The 16,083-nt window shown below is 38.9% G+C and overlaps 1 protein-coding gene across 2 annotated transcripts; it reads left to right on the forward strand.

The window, feature by feature from the left end:
- The first annotated feature begins 54 nt into the window (after positions 1-54).
- CHCHD7 (coiled-coil-helix-coiled-coil-helix domain containing 7) lies at positions 55-5,712 on the forward strand. 2 transcript variants are annotated; one of them, XM_011359174.2, is made up of 4 exons: positions 55-203; positions 2,701-2,770; positions 4,583-4,725; positions 5,464-5,712. In XM_011359174.2, exons 2-3 carry the CDS (start codon positions 2,717-2,719, stop codon positions 4,697-4,699), a joined length of 171 nt encoding a protein of 56 aa, XP_011357476.1. In that variant the 5' UTR covers positions 55-203; positions 2,701-2,716; the 3' UTR covers positions 4,700-4,725; positions 5,464-5,712. The 2 variants fall into 2 exon arrangements, with proteins under 2 accessions (XP_011357476.1, XP_011357475.1); XM_011359173.2 differs by having other exon boundaries at positions 56-203; positions 4,627-4,725; positions 5,464-5,711.
- Positions 5,713-16,083: the final 10,371 nt, after the last annotated feature.

The raw sequence follows: 16,083 nt of genomic DNA on the forward strand, positions 1-16,083 counted from the left end.
GGGCGGGGCGGGACCCACCCGCCCCCGCCTCCCTGCGCCCATCTCGGCTGTCAGTCAGGCAGCGGTGCGCGCCGATTGGGCCGGCGGCCGCCGGGGAGCGGGGGCAGCACGTTGGGATGCGCGCTACTTAAGGTCCAGCTGCGTGAGCCCTTGACGTGTTTGGTGTTGGAGACTGCCGGTTGCTGGTTGAGCGGCCGCCTGAGGTGAGTGGTCCCGCTCCTCTCCCTCCTTGGCGGCTGCAGGGAAGGGGCAAGAGAGGGCCGCACCTGTGTCTCCCTAGGGCTCAAATCCACTCCCGCGCGAAGTCGAGTCCACCGGGTCTTGCCGCAGCGCGGGCCCCTTATCATCGCTTCTTTTCCCCGCGATACGGGTCCGTTCCGGTCCGGGGCACGGAAAGTGACCCCTGGCTGGGCACCCCGGCTCTCTCTTCATCCTCCCTTACAGCTGTTGAAGCATAATTGCTTGCACCTCCCCCCAGTTTCCTCCATTTTCCTCATCTCCTGCCCCTTTCGGCACTGTCGAAGGTCGAAGCAAGGTGCGTTCACCTGTGCCCGCCGTCCACCGTCGGACGGACAGGCAGCGTCACGGAAGACAGCGAGGTCTCAGACTTGCACCTCTGATTTCTCCTTTCGATTTCCCCGCCTCCCTCCGATATGCCACCCGACTTCCTGACCCTGTCTCTCTGCACCTAGCAGTGGGTGAAAGACTATAGGTTCTTACATGACGTGTTTCAGCCTCCCAATAGTTGCATTTTGCGTTTTATCGGAGCCACAGACCCTGCCTGGCTCTAACCACCATGTGGGCTCGGACGTGTTCATCAAGATCCCTTCCCCTTCCCTTTCAAAGCACTTGGAGTGTGGGGACTTGAACCACTGAATGGGAAATCAAGAAATACTTTTTAAAGCAGTTTGCCCTTTGGAGAAGATTTTAGAGTTCCTCAAATGTTCTGTGCTTGTGCGACCTCTCCTTCAATTCTTTGGCTTTCTCTCTGGCAAGTAGAGTTTTGTAACATTTATTTGGTACCTTCAGAAATTGAATAGATGAGGCCTCTCTAACTGAGCACTAGAGCTTGCCCTGTAGCCCCGCCTCACACTGTAAATTGACATTCCAGTTAATACATGAGAAATTGATGCAAAGAAGGTGACATTCAGAAATCCAAACTTAGATTGACCTGCATTTAGAACTCAGAAGAGAAAGGGAATGTGAATAAACTCATGCTGCAAACCTAATTTGATTATATGCGATTTTACCTAGGTGTTATTTTTAAAGAATTCTTGAGTAATGATAATAAAATGCAGAGTAGGACGCTTTCATTGTAAGGCATGCAACCTGTCTATGTCTGCTTGTTGTTGAGATTATATCTAAGGAAAAGAACAGCTAGGCAGAGTTCTGTGTTCTCACATCATAGGATAGATGTAAAAAGTAGAGCTGTGAGTGTCATCATTCCAGGAAGAAGTCAAGCCTGCAAAAGAATTGTGTTCAGCAGAGGAAGACACTTCTAGATATAATTGAACAGCATCCTGAATTTCCTTTTTGTGAAGATGTTTCTGTTAGATAGGTATATTCATGTATTGTTCAATGAAAATCATAAAATAAAAGGATTACTCAGTGGGTACAAAAAGTTAAAGGACCCCAGAATGACTAAACTTTTTTCCATCCTTCTTTTCAAAAGTTGGTCTCTTTTAGTCTGGACAACCTGATCTTTCTCAGAATAGAAGAAACCATAAGTGACTTGTGATTGAGAATACCTCCACTTTATAGGAACTTGTGGGATTTGATTATTTTTCCTGAATGTGCTTTATTTCTTTCAACATATCTTAGTTTTTGATGGTACCATCTTGGGCAAGGAAAAGATTCTGACTTCTGTCTGGTTATACTGATGTAGTTTTTTATTGAGTGGCATTTTGTAGGTCATACTACAGTATTTGCTGGCTTCTCCTTCAATCTTTAGGTAGAAGATGATTGAGTTAGTAAAGGATTCAGTAATATGTTATTTCAGCTCTTTGAACTTAGTGCAGAGCATTTAAAAATATTTGTGGGTGGCTTATCCATAGTATGCCAAAATGTTGAAACAAAAAAGCACTGAAATATTTAAGTTAGTAGCATTCGCGGATTCCTTCAATTAAGTAGAAGATGCTACTGGAAGTAAGGTTTCAACTTTTTTTTTTTTAACTTCGAAATGTCAGCTAAGCAGTAAATTTGTTTTGGTATATTGGCCACCCCAGTGCTGGCCACAGAGTAGACTTTCAGGTTCTTTAGTTAACAAATGTTTTTGCTAAAGTTAGGTTGTACTAAATTATTCCACACTTATTTTGTATGTTAATCAATGTTTAATAAGGAAGTAATCGTTATAGTGCATGCTGTATTCTTAAGTTTTGCTAGTATATTTAATTTCTTAACCTTTAGAAATAAGAATAAACTGAAACTGAATTATAGCTGAACTATTTTTCTTTCTGGACATTATTATCAAATTTCAGTAGACGTATTAAAAAATATGGCCTTTGTGCTGAGGCACTATGGCAATGCAAAGGAAAAGCACATCAAAGTCCTCATTCTCAAAATACAGAGGATATATAAAGTTTCTCACTACCTAATCATTATGCCAGAATTAATTTTCAAGTACTTACGGGGCTACCGAGATTTATTGATTCCTTTTTTGTCATGCACTGTGTGACTCTTTTCCCCAATATCTATCTGCAGTGAGAAGACTCTTAGGATGCCCATGGTAGCGCGGAGGCTAAGAGATCCTGACGTTAATCCTTGCTTGTTGGTAAGGTGGTTTGCTTTTAATTTTTATGAGTGTTAAGTTAGAAATACAGGCTTCTTCTGGTTTTGTGAGCATATATTTTCTGCAGTTCTTTTTTTTTTTTTTATGTCTTTCTCAGTTTATTTGCTTTTTAATTTTAATGGGACTTTTTAAAATATAGAAGTCTTACATTTCCTCCTACCCAGAAATCCAGTATATATTCATGTAGATCTTTTTTTTTACTATTATTTATTTATTATTTAGTTAATTTAGCTTTTTTTAATTAAAGCATAGTCAACATATATTAGTTCAGGTGTACAACATAGAGAGGTGACATTTATATACCTTATGATGTGATCGTCGCAATAAGTCTGATAACCGTCTGTCACCGTACAATGTTTTTATGGTATTATTGATTACATTTCCCTGTGCTGCACATTACATCCTCATGACTTATTTTATAACTGGAAGTTTGTATCTCGTATTCTGTTTCACCTTTTTCACCCATAACCTCACCTCCCCGCTTCTAGCAACCATCAGTTTGTTCTCTGTATCTACCAGGCTGTTTTTGTTTTCTGTAGTTCTTTTTAGAGTTATTTCTGTGCAAAAAATATTTCTAGCCAGCATATCCTTATTTCACTAGAGCATTGTTAGATATTTATATTTTAGCTAACGAAGATTTTACCTCTTTTAAGTTAACTTATTTGTATAATATACAAGCATTTAGTTGTCACTGTAATATTAGACAGGCATATGTAAAACTGAGGAAAATTTTTAGTCCAAACATGAAAAGTTGAAAAGTATGATATTTTTAAACTGTCAGTGAAATTTATGTTTTAATAGCAATAATTTCATGTCCTCGAGACAACCCGGCCAAGAGTAAGGGACTATGATAGAATCAGTCTATTTAAAGCCTAAGGGTTTTCACAAAGGTATCAGATAAGCAAAATGTTTTGCTGTAATAATAAGCTTTTATTGGCATTTATTTGATATGACAATAGTTGTGGCTTTGTCATCAGACTGGTGCTATGAAAATGATATTCCGTGATCCTATATGCATTTTCCAAATATACACATTCATTAACTCTTTGGCATAGAAATTAAGATTTGTTCTGTATATTAGATAGGTTTTCAACTGCTTTATTTAATAGAATGTTTCTTAGATCTATGAAGCAAATAACGTACTCCTTTAGTTAAAGCTTTTCTTTAGATAACCTCTCAGAATCATACCTTTCACTGCGAAGTCTGTTATCCCATCTATTTCCATTTCACACAGCTTAAATTTAATTCTCAAATGGCAGCTACCCTCCTTCGAACTCATAGCTCTGTGTTGCTCACTTGGTTTTGAAGTGATATTAATGATGTCTATTAAAATTGCTTATACAGTAGTATATTTACTTGCATAATGAAGTGAGTGATAGCCAAAAAGACATGGAGATGAATGGTGTTGGATCTAGAAACCAGCATTAACATCAAAAACAGTCAAGTCAGAGTGAGAACTTGGAAAAGCGGGAGAGCTACACTCCGAGTCGGTAGATGGTTTTAAGTCTAGCTGTGTGGCAGTGATTTTGAGCACATTACACCTTGCCTCGCCTTCTTTGATAAATGGTTACTGGGCTTCAGCTCAAATTCATGTGATTAGATAGTCAGAAAACTGACTCAGACTATGAAAAGGAAGATGTCGGCCCCGAGTAGAATGAATGCTGGAATAGTTAAAAAGGTAATTCAGTTTTGTTCGTTAAAAGGAACAAAAAGGAAGTATTTCATATTAGCTTCTTTGGGGAAAGCAGCTTCAGAAGTTTGTTTTTTTTGCGTTGTTGTTTGTTTGTTTTTTAGATCCCATTCCACCTCTTAAATGATGCCTATCTTACATATTTAAGGAATCTGATGCTTCTACCAGATGTATGGATGAAAATAACTACGACAAGGAAAGGTGTTCCACTTACTTCTTGAAGTACAAAAACTGCCGGAAATTCTGGGTAAGTCTAGCTTGGTGAGACGAGTTAGTCTAACTCATCTCCTAGGCCTGAAACTGAAACCTGCAGTTAGTACCCACTAAATAAGATGGCTGTAGGGAAACATAACTTTTCCACTTTACCCTCAGTGTTATTTTAGTTCTAAAGGATCCTCGAGAGCTCTTAGCTGCCTCATTTTACGCCAAGGTATAAGGATGCAGTTCTAATGAAGATGGGTCATCCTAGGTGAATAAATATTTGCAGCCCTAAAAAATAACCTTGTTATAATTTTAGTTCTCTTGGGGAATGAACAGAATAGATAACTTGTCATAACACTTATTAGGCTTCCGTTTCTGCCTCTTCCTCTTCCACTGACACCCAGGGTGGTTTAAATGGTTCCATTTTTCTTGAGACATTCGTATGTAATTTCTGTTTCCCTGAACACTGGATCCACCTATTTTCTTTGTCTCTGCTGAATTAACTATTGGTTTCATTGATGGACTGTACAATTGTGCTCTTATAGTTACATAGCATATCACCATCTCAATTACTATTAATGTATTCTTATTGGAATAATCACTTATATTCAATTGTTAATTGTTTGAAAAAACTTTTATCTGGAGTCCTAGAATTAGTTGTTTGGGTTTTTTTAAACTTGGTTTTTAGAATTTTTTGAGGAAGCAATAACAAATTACTGGCAAATGATTAGGATTTAATGCGTAACTGATTTTGATTTCTTTTTTTTTAAATACCTACACACAGAATTCTGTCATGGTCAAGAGAAGACAGAATGGAGTGGAGCCACCTATGCCTACAGCGGCAGAACGAGACGAAATCTTGGGAGCAATGGGAAAGATGCCATATTGAACGTTCGCATGAAAATTGTTTATTTGACTTAAAAGCAGATGAATATTTTAAATAAATGATTACCGTAATCTTTTAAGACCTTATAGGCCTTACCCAGATAGAACTTGAATTCTACAAAGGCAGATAAAATTAAGTTACCCCTGTGTCCTGTGTGTTTGTTCTTGGTACCATGTTGGCGGTATGCCACTGCCGATTGTGCCGTATCACTTAATTCCCAGAATTTACTTCTAGGAATTAAGGGAGTGTTAGGAAAGTATGTATAAGGAGTTGACTTTTTCTCTGGGTCTTGAAAGAAAAGTAGGAGCGAACAAGTAAAAGCTGAATGGAGGCGAAAGAAAGGCGGTGTTTGATATGAGCAACAACAAAATGGAAGGAAAACTTGAGCCAAATTCGGGGATTTGTCTGCATTCTGCCCTGCCTGTGGTGGAGGCGTGCCGGAAGAGAAGATGGGAAGGTATGCCGAAGGCAGATGTCTCCTTTGTGGCAGATCCGAGGCTCATTACTGAGCTCTCCATCCTTACTTCACTCATTTTGTTTAGGTTATTACGTTCACTAGGTGGGAAGCAGGGATGCAGGAATCTGGGCTTAAATGGCGTGCAAAAGAACTGGTGTTCCTTATTTTTGTTCTTCATGGCAAGGCATGGTTAAAGGATTCTGTGATAAATCTATAAATATTGGATAACTGTGAAGGCATAGTATTTTTGAACCATGGTAATGGAGAAAAACATTGATTCTCTTAGAAGGATTTCTATTTGTAGGATGAATAGGCAGGAAAGGGCGTGGAGTTCATCAGGTGAACGCTGGGATGAAACTGTAGCTCAACTTCATTATGATGTAAAAACAAGAATATTTAGTATCATGACCGGGGTGGATTGTGTAGCAGTTCTCATGCCAACTGCCTTTTAAAGTCATTTGCTTCAATTACAGAAGTATTATAAAAGACATTTAATAAAAGTCAGTGTGTAGTAGAAAATCAACAAAAACATAGTTTGTGTCCTTTTTCTTCATCTGGTCCAGGATCTAGAGTATAATTTTAATGGCTGCTGACACAAACTGTCCATCTCATTGGTCTTAGTCCAAAACTCAGCTCACGTTTTTAAGCCATAGGATCATAATTGCTAAATATGATTCTATTTGAGTTAAATGTGATTTTATTTTGAATAAAATTCTATTTGAATTTCTGGATTGTTTCAGAAATTCTTTTTATGGATTGCTCTAAAAATGAATTAAAATAGGAGCTGACAAGAAATTAATATACTCATGTGAGAAGTATTTCAGTACTGTTAAGCATGCTTATTTTATTTAAGAGTTTGGAATTTTAATGTCACCTCTTTAAATGTCTATCAACATTCAACCTGTAGCTATTTGTCCTGGCATAGCTCTTTTTTTTTTTTTAAATAGCAACTTTGTTGTGATACAATTCATTTATAAGTCACCTATTTAAAGTGTACAATCCAATGGTCTTTAGTATTTTGACAAGTGTGCAGTCATCACCACAATTGAGTTTCAAACACATTCATCATTTAGAACACATCACCCTAAAAAGAAACCCTGCACTCATGAGCACACATTCTCTATTTCCTCCTACCACCACCCTCCCCACCTTCCCAACACCTAGGTAGCTGCTCATCTACTTTGTCTCTAGAATTGCCTGTTCTGGACATTTATATAAACGGAATCATGCAATATGTGGTCTTTGGTGAATGACTTCTTTCGCTTAGCCACCTGTCTTCCAGGGTCATGTTGCATGCATCGGTACTTATTCCTTTTTATTACACTTCATAGTATGATACACCACACTTTATCGATTCATCAGTCGATAGGTATTTGAGTTGTTTCCACTGTTTGGCTAATATGAGTCATGCTGTTTCTCGAACATTTGTGTACAAGTTTTTGTGTGGGCATTCATTTCTTTTTGGTTATATGCCTAGGAGTTGAATTGCTAGGTCATATGGTAACAATATTTAACTTTTTGAGGAACTGACAGTGTTTTCCAACGTGGCAGCACCATTTTACACTGTATGAGAGTTCCAGTCTCTTCATGTCCTCGTTAACACTTATCTGTCTTTAATGACAGCCATCTTAGTGGGTGTGAACTGGTGGTTTTGATTTGCATTTCCCTGGTGGCTAATGATGTTCAACATCTTTTTATGTGTATATTAGCCCCTTGTACATATTCTTTGGTGGAATGTTCATTTGGATCCTTTGCCTATTTTTAAATTGGGTCATGTATCTTCATTACTGAGTTGTAAGAAGAGTTGTTTATGAATACTAAATACATGTCTCATCAGATATATGGTTTATAATTTTTTTCTCCGCTACAGTAGGTTGTATCTTCATGATGTCTTTTGAAACACAAAAGTTTTTAATTTTGATGACATCTATTTTTTGTTGTTGCTTTTGGTGTCATATCTAGGAAAGTATGATGACACCTAATTGTCTTGCCTAATTCAAGGTTACAAAGATTTACACCTATGTTTTTCTAAAGAGTTTTGTGGTTTTAGCTCTTTACATTTAGGTCTTTGATCCATTTTGAATTAATTTTTGTAGATGGTATGAAGTTAGGAGTCCAACTTCATTTTTTTGCGTGTGACTATCCACTTGTCCCAGCACCTTCTGTTGAAAAGACTGCTTTCCTCCATTGTCTTGTCACTCTTGTTGAGACTCGATTGTATTTGTGGAGTTTATTTTTGGATTTTCAGTTCTAATCCACTGATCTATATGTCTATTTTTATGCCAGCAGCACACGGCCTTGATTGCTCTTTGATGACTGGTTTCGATGAACGTATTTTCTATGAAGTGCTTTTAATGACAAACTAATGGATATTTTTGATTAGCAAACCTTTAACATATATGATTATAATATGGCTTCACCCGGACAAAGTTGTTAAATTCTAAATTAGTCTTCAGTAATTACCTACCTAATTCATTGTTTGCATCTTTACACATACCTTGATGACTTCAGGTTGTTCAAGATAAAATTTCATCACTTTGGAGGGTTAGGGTTCCAGGGGGTTTTCTTATCACTACTGTTAAATTTGCCATCATTGTATTTCTCACTTCAAGATTGTACTTTGAGAGAGGTGAAGCTAATTAACCTGATAAATTAATGGTGTCAGGATGTTAGTGAGTGCCATGAGAAATTTAGGAGTTAGGCAAGTCTTTGATACCAACTATCAACTAACAAAACAGGTGGAAGGCATTTTACTGTGTTGTTGTGCATCTGACTCTTGTAGGAAGCATCTCTAGATTCCCCACAGGATGGGGCAGGGTGGTGCACCGTGCAGTAAGTAAAAGCAATCCTTTTCAAATTCGCTGTATCCATTTGGAAGCTGGAGGATATAAGCAATATCATTTATGTTTCTATTTATAATGCCTGGTATGCTTCTGTGTAATAAATAATCAACAAATGTGTATTTGGGGAGGGCTGACTTCTAAAATTGAACAGATTAAGAAATATGCAGGTTCAAACAATGCAAAAGAGTATACAATGTAAATAAATCTGCCCAGAAGTGGATGATGTCGCATTTTCAGGGTTTTCCATGTATATACAAACATCTGTATATTTATTTGTTGGTTTAGCACAAAGGACCATCATAGTACATGAGCTGGAGTTACCTTGCTTTTTCCACATAGTGATATAGTTTGGAATAATTCTCCATTGGAGATTCTAGATTCATTCCATGTTTTTCAATGGCTGCAGTTTTCCATTGCTTTGACATACCATAGCTGAACCAGTCTACCCTGATGGATTTGCCATTAGAAACAAAATTGCAACAGGCATCTTTGTATGGCTGTTTGCTCTTGTTTTCATATGATAAATTTCTGAGAAGGGAGCTCCTAGGTTGTAGGTCTCTGCATTTTAAATTTTGTAGGTGTGGAAAAATCACACTCCCATGAGGAGCGTACCAGTTTATTATACTCTCATCAACAAAGCCTGTGAGTATCTTCCCTCACACCCTCCATCCCACTGGGTACTTTAAAACTCAGCCTTACAGTTGATGAGTGAGAAAAGGAATGGCTGTTTTTATTTCCTTTGCCCATTTTTTTTTTCAGATTTGGGAACTCTTAATATATTAAAGAAATTACCTCTTTGTCAGATGTATTCTGCATATTTTTCCCAATTTGTCTTTTATCTTTTTTTTCTAATTTCTGTGTGTTTTACATTTTAATGTAATTAAATGGATCGATCTTTTTGTTTATGGTTTCTGGTGCTCAATAAATATTAAATGAATCCAAGTACACGTACTGCTATTACAGTTCAAATCTGCTCAACAAATATTTGCCAAGTACCTATAATGCAAGTGTTAGGCTAGCTTGTGTGGCAGAGCATGGATGAATGAATCACCATCTGGCCCTACGCTGCATGGGAGAACGAAATGAGTGCCTCAGTAAGACCAAGAGTAAGTTTCTCAGAGGATAAGTAGCCTTAATGAACACAAAGGGGCACATGCACGTGGTGTGAGGACTAGTCCTTGCTGACAAACCAGAGCATGTGAGGGGAGGTCCCAGGAGAAAGAAAATCCAGATGGGAAGAATAGGTTCACATTATGAAGGACCTGAAAACTTTATTCTAAACATAAAAGCTTGGAAGGGTTTTTTGAAATGGAGAGAGTAAAATCCAATTTGTGTTTAGAAGAATAATTCTGGAGGCATTGAGACAGGTTATTACAATGATCCCAGATGACTGCACCTGATTATGGTGTTTTCTCCCATAAATTCTTGCCCTACTCCAAATCCTCTATTGCAGCCAGGCAAATCCTAAAATGCAAATATAGTAATGTCCCTGCTTAAATTTCTAAGACCTTCCCGTTACCTCAGGATAACATACATATTCCTTCTCTTGGTTTACAAGAGATCTGGGGACATTTACAAATGGTGCAGACTTGAGGAAGCTGGGGAGGGATTGTTTTTAAATACACAAGACCCAGGCTCTGTCCTCAAGGATCTTAGATTTCAATGAGGGAGACAGATGTGAAAATATCTGACTATACGCTTTCTATGCACAGTATCTTCGTGCCACACTCACATTTCCTGAGCACATCCTATTTTCTTAACTTAATGGCTCTCACCTAAGGGCTGCAGTTAAAATCTCACATATCTTTTGAGGCTCAGCTCACATATGACCTGTCTGAGGCCTTTCCCTCTGGCTCTACTGTGCCATATAGCTGGGTATGTAATCGGATGTGGTAAAATTAGGCAAATAAAGTCACTTAAACATTCTTTTATTGTCACTTTCTTTTTATTTTTCAGAAGAATAAAAATGTCACAAGTGTCACATGCTTTATTCTGGAAGGAGACTAAAAAAGATGCTTTGTTTCGCTCTTCGGTTCTACACAGGAACAATTTTTATAGACAGGTTTCAATATCGTGAGTGGTTTCTCTTGTCATTAGTTGTGTGGGACTGCGCCTGCCAGCCTTGGGACGGTGGAAAGGCCGGTGTGAGCTCTGAAGCCAGGCTGCCTGCAGCTTCCCGGCTATGGACGCCCTTTGGCTTTCTCCCAGGGCCGCTGGGCTCTCCGACAACTGGATGGAGCCATTGCACAATGGAATGCAAAGTGTGTTTCGGGACACCTGCTTTCTTCTAGGAAAACTCCTAAATTACATTTAAAAATCTGTTTGCCTACGAAAGCTTTCACCAGTCTACAAAAGTGACCTAGGTTTATGGGCACAGTTTTTCTTTTTTCTTTTTCTTTTCTTTCTTTCTTTTTCTTTTTCTTTTTCTTTTTCTTTTTCTTCTTCTTTTTCTTCTTCTTCTTCTTATTTTTTATCACTGCCTACCACAATTAAATAGGCTTGGGACCAACTCAGGTCCCTCCACTGTCCTAGTAGTTCTCCCAAAGAAACTCCAAGAGAATAAGGGTCATTTCAGAGCATCGTACTTCGGTCTGGGCAGGATGAGGGACAAGGGGCAAGTTGCAAGGAAGTTCAGGCAGGGAGAAGAGAGAGGAACTGATAGCGAATGATGATGAGACACGGAGAGAAAAGAAGAGAGTGATTCAAAGTGCTGGGTGTTGGCTGTGGATTGCAGTGAGCACTGAAGAACAAAAGATCATTCACAATAAAAATAAAGGTTCCAACCCCAGAACCTACACCCCAAAATCCTGCCTGATACACAGAAGTAAAATATGACAGGTTGTGGAAATAGCATTGCATTTGGAATTGAAATATCTGGGGTTGAGTTCTGGCTCTGCTGCTTATTGCCTGTATGATCTTGAGTAAATTGCTTAATATTTTAGAGCCTTTCCTATTCTGAACTCTGTAATTTTAAAAACACCCTATCTATTCCGTAGGTGGTTATGAAACCCAAAGAAGGTTTCACTTGTGTTGGGCAAGTGGATATTTGAAATGCATCTGTAAAGATAGATAATGGACTTATTCGTAGTAAGTGAAAGCCTCAACTGATTCTTGGTTTACTCTGGTAAAGTTATACTATCGACTAATATACCTGTCTCACTTGACCCCCTTCCTCAAACTCTTCCCTAAAAAAACCCCCAAAGCTACACCTCTGCTAGAAGAGGTTGCAAAAAGCCAAATTGACTGTTACTTTATTTCACTCCTTCACGTTTAGTTCAGAATGTTCTCTCTTTATATTTTTCTTCTCAGTCATACCCCACCACCATTCTAGTTCTTTCAGATATACCCGAAGTCTCCACTTAGTAAGAACAGGTACCAAAAAATATCATTTTTGAAGGGCAGATGATAAAAAGAACAGGAAATATTTCCAAGTCACTCAGAAGAAACTTCATATTACCCATGACTGTTGGCTAGATCGTCCCTCTACTCATGAACAGGAGTCCTCCCCTTTCTCTGCTCTTTCCAGGCTGTCCTTCGTCCCCTTCAGGAGCTAGCTCTAGCCTCATCTCATCCCTGCTGAAATCTGTGTGTGTCAGTTCCACCAGACACTAGTCCCAGCCCCGAGTAAATCCTCGACCTCTCACATGGCTTCCTCTCTTCTCGCCTTCTCTGTGCCTTACCGCTAAGTACAGCTCTAGTTGACTCTGTCCATGAGTATTTGTGGGTGCCTATCGTTTCGTCCCTGCATCGTATACATAGGTTGTATCCGTCAAGTCCCACACTAACTGGCAAAAGCAGAGACCGTTACGATACTTCTACATTTGCACAGCACCTTGCCATTTACAAGGTATTGCCAAAACATGATCATATTTAAAACTCACTTCAACCCTGTGAAGTTGATACCCTTCTGGACCAGCAGATGTAAGACTGAGACTCATGGAGTTAAGGAACCAGTAACTGGCTGCGGCCGTCACATTGACCCACGTCGATTCCCCTGGTGGCCACGCTGCCTCCTCTGTGTCTTTCATTTCCTTTGCAGCTCCTAACTGTGGCTATCATTCAAATTCAGTCCACCACTTAGTACTTAGTATTTATTAAGAGACTTCTGTAGGGAATGTAAAAGTGAATGTGAGAATTTATACTTTAGGAGGAAATTTACAAATAACCAGCCCCACTGACTGTATAACTGATTCTCTACCAAACCTTTTCACTGACTCTAAGACGACTTTCAAAACGTTTGATTCTGTGCACCCTGTTAACCCTGTTTCTGTGTTCTGCTCTTGAAGTAATAGTGAGACATGACATTAGTGGGAGATGACAATGTTCTCTGTCGTTAAAAATAACAAGTAGGAATAAAGCAAAAGATCTGGATTATCTGCAGAGTGGGTTTTTTTTTTCATGGATAAAAAGGTTGGTTTTGTCATTTTGTTGTACCGAAGAGTTTCCTGGCACATACATAAGCTCCTTAAAGACTTGGGGTGTTGTGGATGGCATTGGGGGTGTTTTCAATTTATAGTTCATATACTTGGCAACTAAAGTGTCATGTCATCTTGTCTCCCTGTTTCTTTCACTCGAAATGTATATGTCACCTTGTAGAACAGCATTCCAAACCCTTGAGAGATTCTGTATATAATTCCCACTTTTAAAGAACGTCTTTCACAACGCCAATAGACTACATTTTTCTACCTCTTGGGAAAACCATACCAAATAACAACAACGACCACCTCCCAGCCCAGACTGATTAGCTCTTCTGTAGTCCTTAACCTCAGGGTGCACAGCTCCAGCCTGTCACCGCCTTAGGACATCCCCCCTCCACACACACACCTAGCACAAGAGGGCTTAGAGTACTGTTTGTGTTGGTTACTCATATCTCCTTTAAAAAGTTCCTTTACTTATTTATAACTTTGATATGGGGGCATGGCTGAGAAGATATGAAGAGCTGAGGAAATAAGGTATAGTATGGGAGGTGTGCCACTTGGTGGTTGGAGGTTTAGGCTCTGCTTTGTATAGTGATATTTATATCACCACTTGTTTTTAACTGTGGGCTTTGGATGAACTACTTAGACGTGAATGTCTCAAGTTCTGCAACTGTAAATGCCAGCCTCAGATGGTGGTTGTGGGCTTTGATTCAGACGATGTCTGTAAAAAGCTTAGCACAGTAAATGGACCATAGGAAGCACCAAAAAATATTAGCTGTTTTTGTTACCGTTTCCTAACTTTTAAGGATAAGGAAAAGTAGAAAGATACTCATGAAATATCCATTCAAGTGGTTTTGAAAATCAAGGGTTTTATAACTTTGTTTTTTTATTTGTTGAAATAATAGAGCACTACCACCTACTTCCATGTTTTAACTCCTCATACTTTGAAAATAGCATCCTAGTCGAGTAAGAATTCTTTAGTGCTGAGTAATTGTAATTCTACTTATAGTGATTTTACTATCTGGGTATCTCTAAGGGAGAGGGTCAGCTGCATAGGATGTATAGTTTGGCAACTCAATAATCTTCAAGAAGACTGTAGCATATCTACAAAGATAGCCAGAGCAATATGTTAGTTTGAATAGAGACCTTTTTCCTGAAATGTCTATGGCTCTGAGGTTCCAAATACTTCTCTAAACAATAAAACAAATGGTGGGATGGATTTATTTAGAAGGGATAAATAACCAAGAGAGACAGTGCATTTAATATTGAAACATGAGCCACTTCGAAGAATATGGATCAGAGTGGACAAAAGAAATGGGTGTGTTTAAATTAAATAAAAGCTCTGGGCAGTAGGGAATGTGGGAGGACATTAAAGAGAGTAGAAAAAAGACATGAAGAAGTTTAAAATTTTGCCAACGTTGCACCTAGAGATGACAAAGTAAGTAAGGAAAAGATTTAACAGTCAGTAGAATATGCTTTATGACCTGAGAATTAGAGAAGTACCGATCTTTCAGCATTCATTCATTTGCATAGCAAATATTTATTGAGTACCTACTACTATTTGCTACACTGTCTTTGGACCTTGAGATTTATTACTGAACAAAATAGGAAAAGATCCCTGACCTCATGGGACTTATATGATTGTAGAGAGAGACAATTTGTAATAAACACAATAAATGAACTAGATAGCATATTAATAAGTTATAGCTCCGTGAACAAAAAGATCCTTAAGGCAAGAGAAGAGGGTCTGGGCATCAGGACTAATGTAATGCCAGTAGGAGAAGGGAGGGATTGTGGGTATATTGTGTATGACAAGGGTTGGGGGGACAAAACTTGTTTCTTCCTGGCAATAGTTGTGACCATCGCCCAAATGGGTGACTTTGGTTCTTGCTGTATTGTCTGACTTTGCTTTTCTAATGAATGTCTCCTGGGTTTTAGAATGCAGAATTAAAAGAGGTCGCATGAGTGTCTGTATGAGAGTAGTAGTAGGCATTTAAAAAACTTGGAAATCATATTTATTGAGTTAATGAAAATGAACCAGTAAAATTAGTGTCAAAGCTTTCCAGGGTTCAGGCAGCAAAGGACAGTAGGTAAGGCAAGATAGTAAGTTCAATGAACTTCGAAGCCATGTGCAACAAGTAGGGAGTAGGTGCTTTTGTCATAAATAAAGTAAACGAAGGTTGTGCATGAAGTTTTGCAATTCAAAAACTCTTTCAATTTTGAATCTATAGAATGCTGAACACCTTTAAGGAAATATCACTTCCCACAGGGAATTCTGAGATCCTCAGTGAAAAAATCAGTTTGTTTGCTGACATGATGCCAAGCACCTGGAGGACTGCCTCGTTTTCTCACTCTCCTCTGGGATATCGCACAATGTACTTACTTACAGTCCAGATCAGCGCTTTGATAAGAGGGCTGGCATAAAATGGTTGAGATATTAATTTGAGATCGAATCAACGTAATCTCAAATGAAAGAAAGAAACGAATTTTCCCCTTTTAGGAAACATGCTGTTTATTGTCCTGGCTGTCTGAAGCTATGCTGTGCCAAATACATTACCTATTAGAACCTCACCTCTGACAGTGGCAAGCAAACCTAAGGTACTGGTCTCAATACGTGGACGGTCTCTCTAAGCCACAAGGAGAATTTGTCAACCACCGATCTACTGCAATACATTTGTGCCATAGAGAGTTACTGCTCTCCAGTTCCCACTTCTGGATGAGACAGCCAGTTCAGGACAAGTGGAGGAGCAAAGGCCATCGTGGCAAATTCTGAGACCTTCCTAGCACTCCGCCCCCCCCC

This window comes from Pteropus vampyrus, unplaced genomic scaffold, assembly GCF_000151845.1.
Source record: "Pteropus vampyrus isolate Shadow unplaced genomic scaffold, Pvam_2.0 Scaffold45, whole genome shotgun sequence".
NCBI classification, from domain to species: Eukaryota; Metazoa; Chordata; class Mammalia; order Chiroptera; family Pteropodidae; genus Pteropus; species Pteropus vampyrus.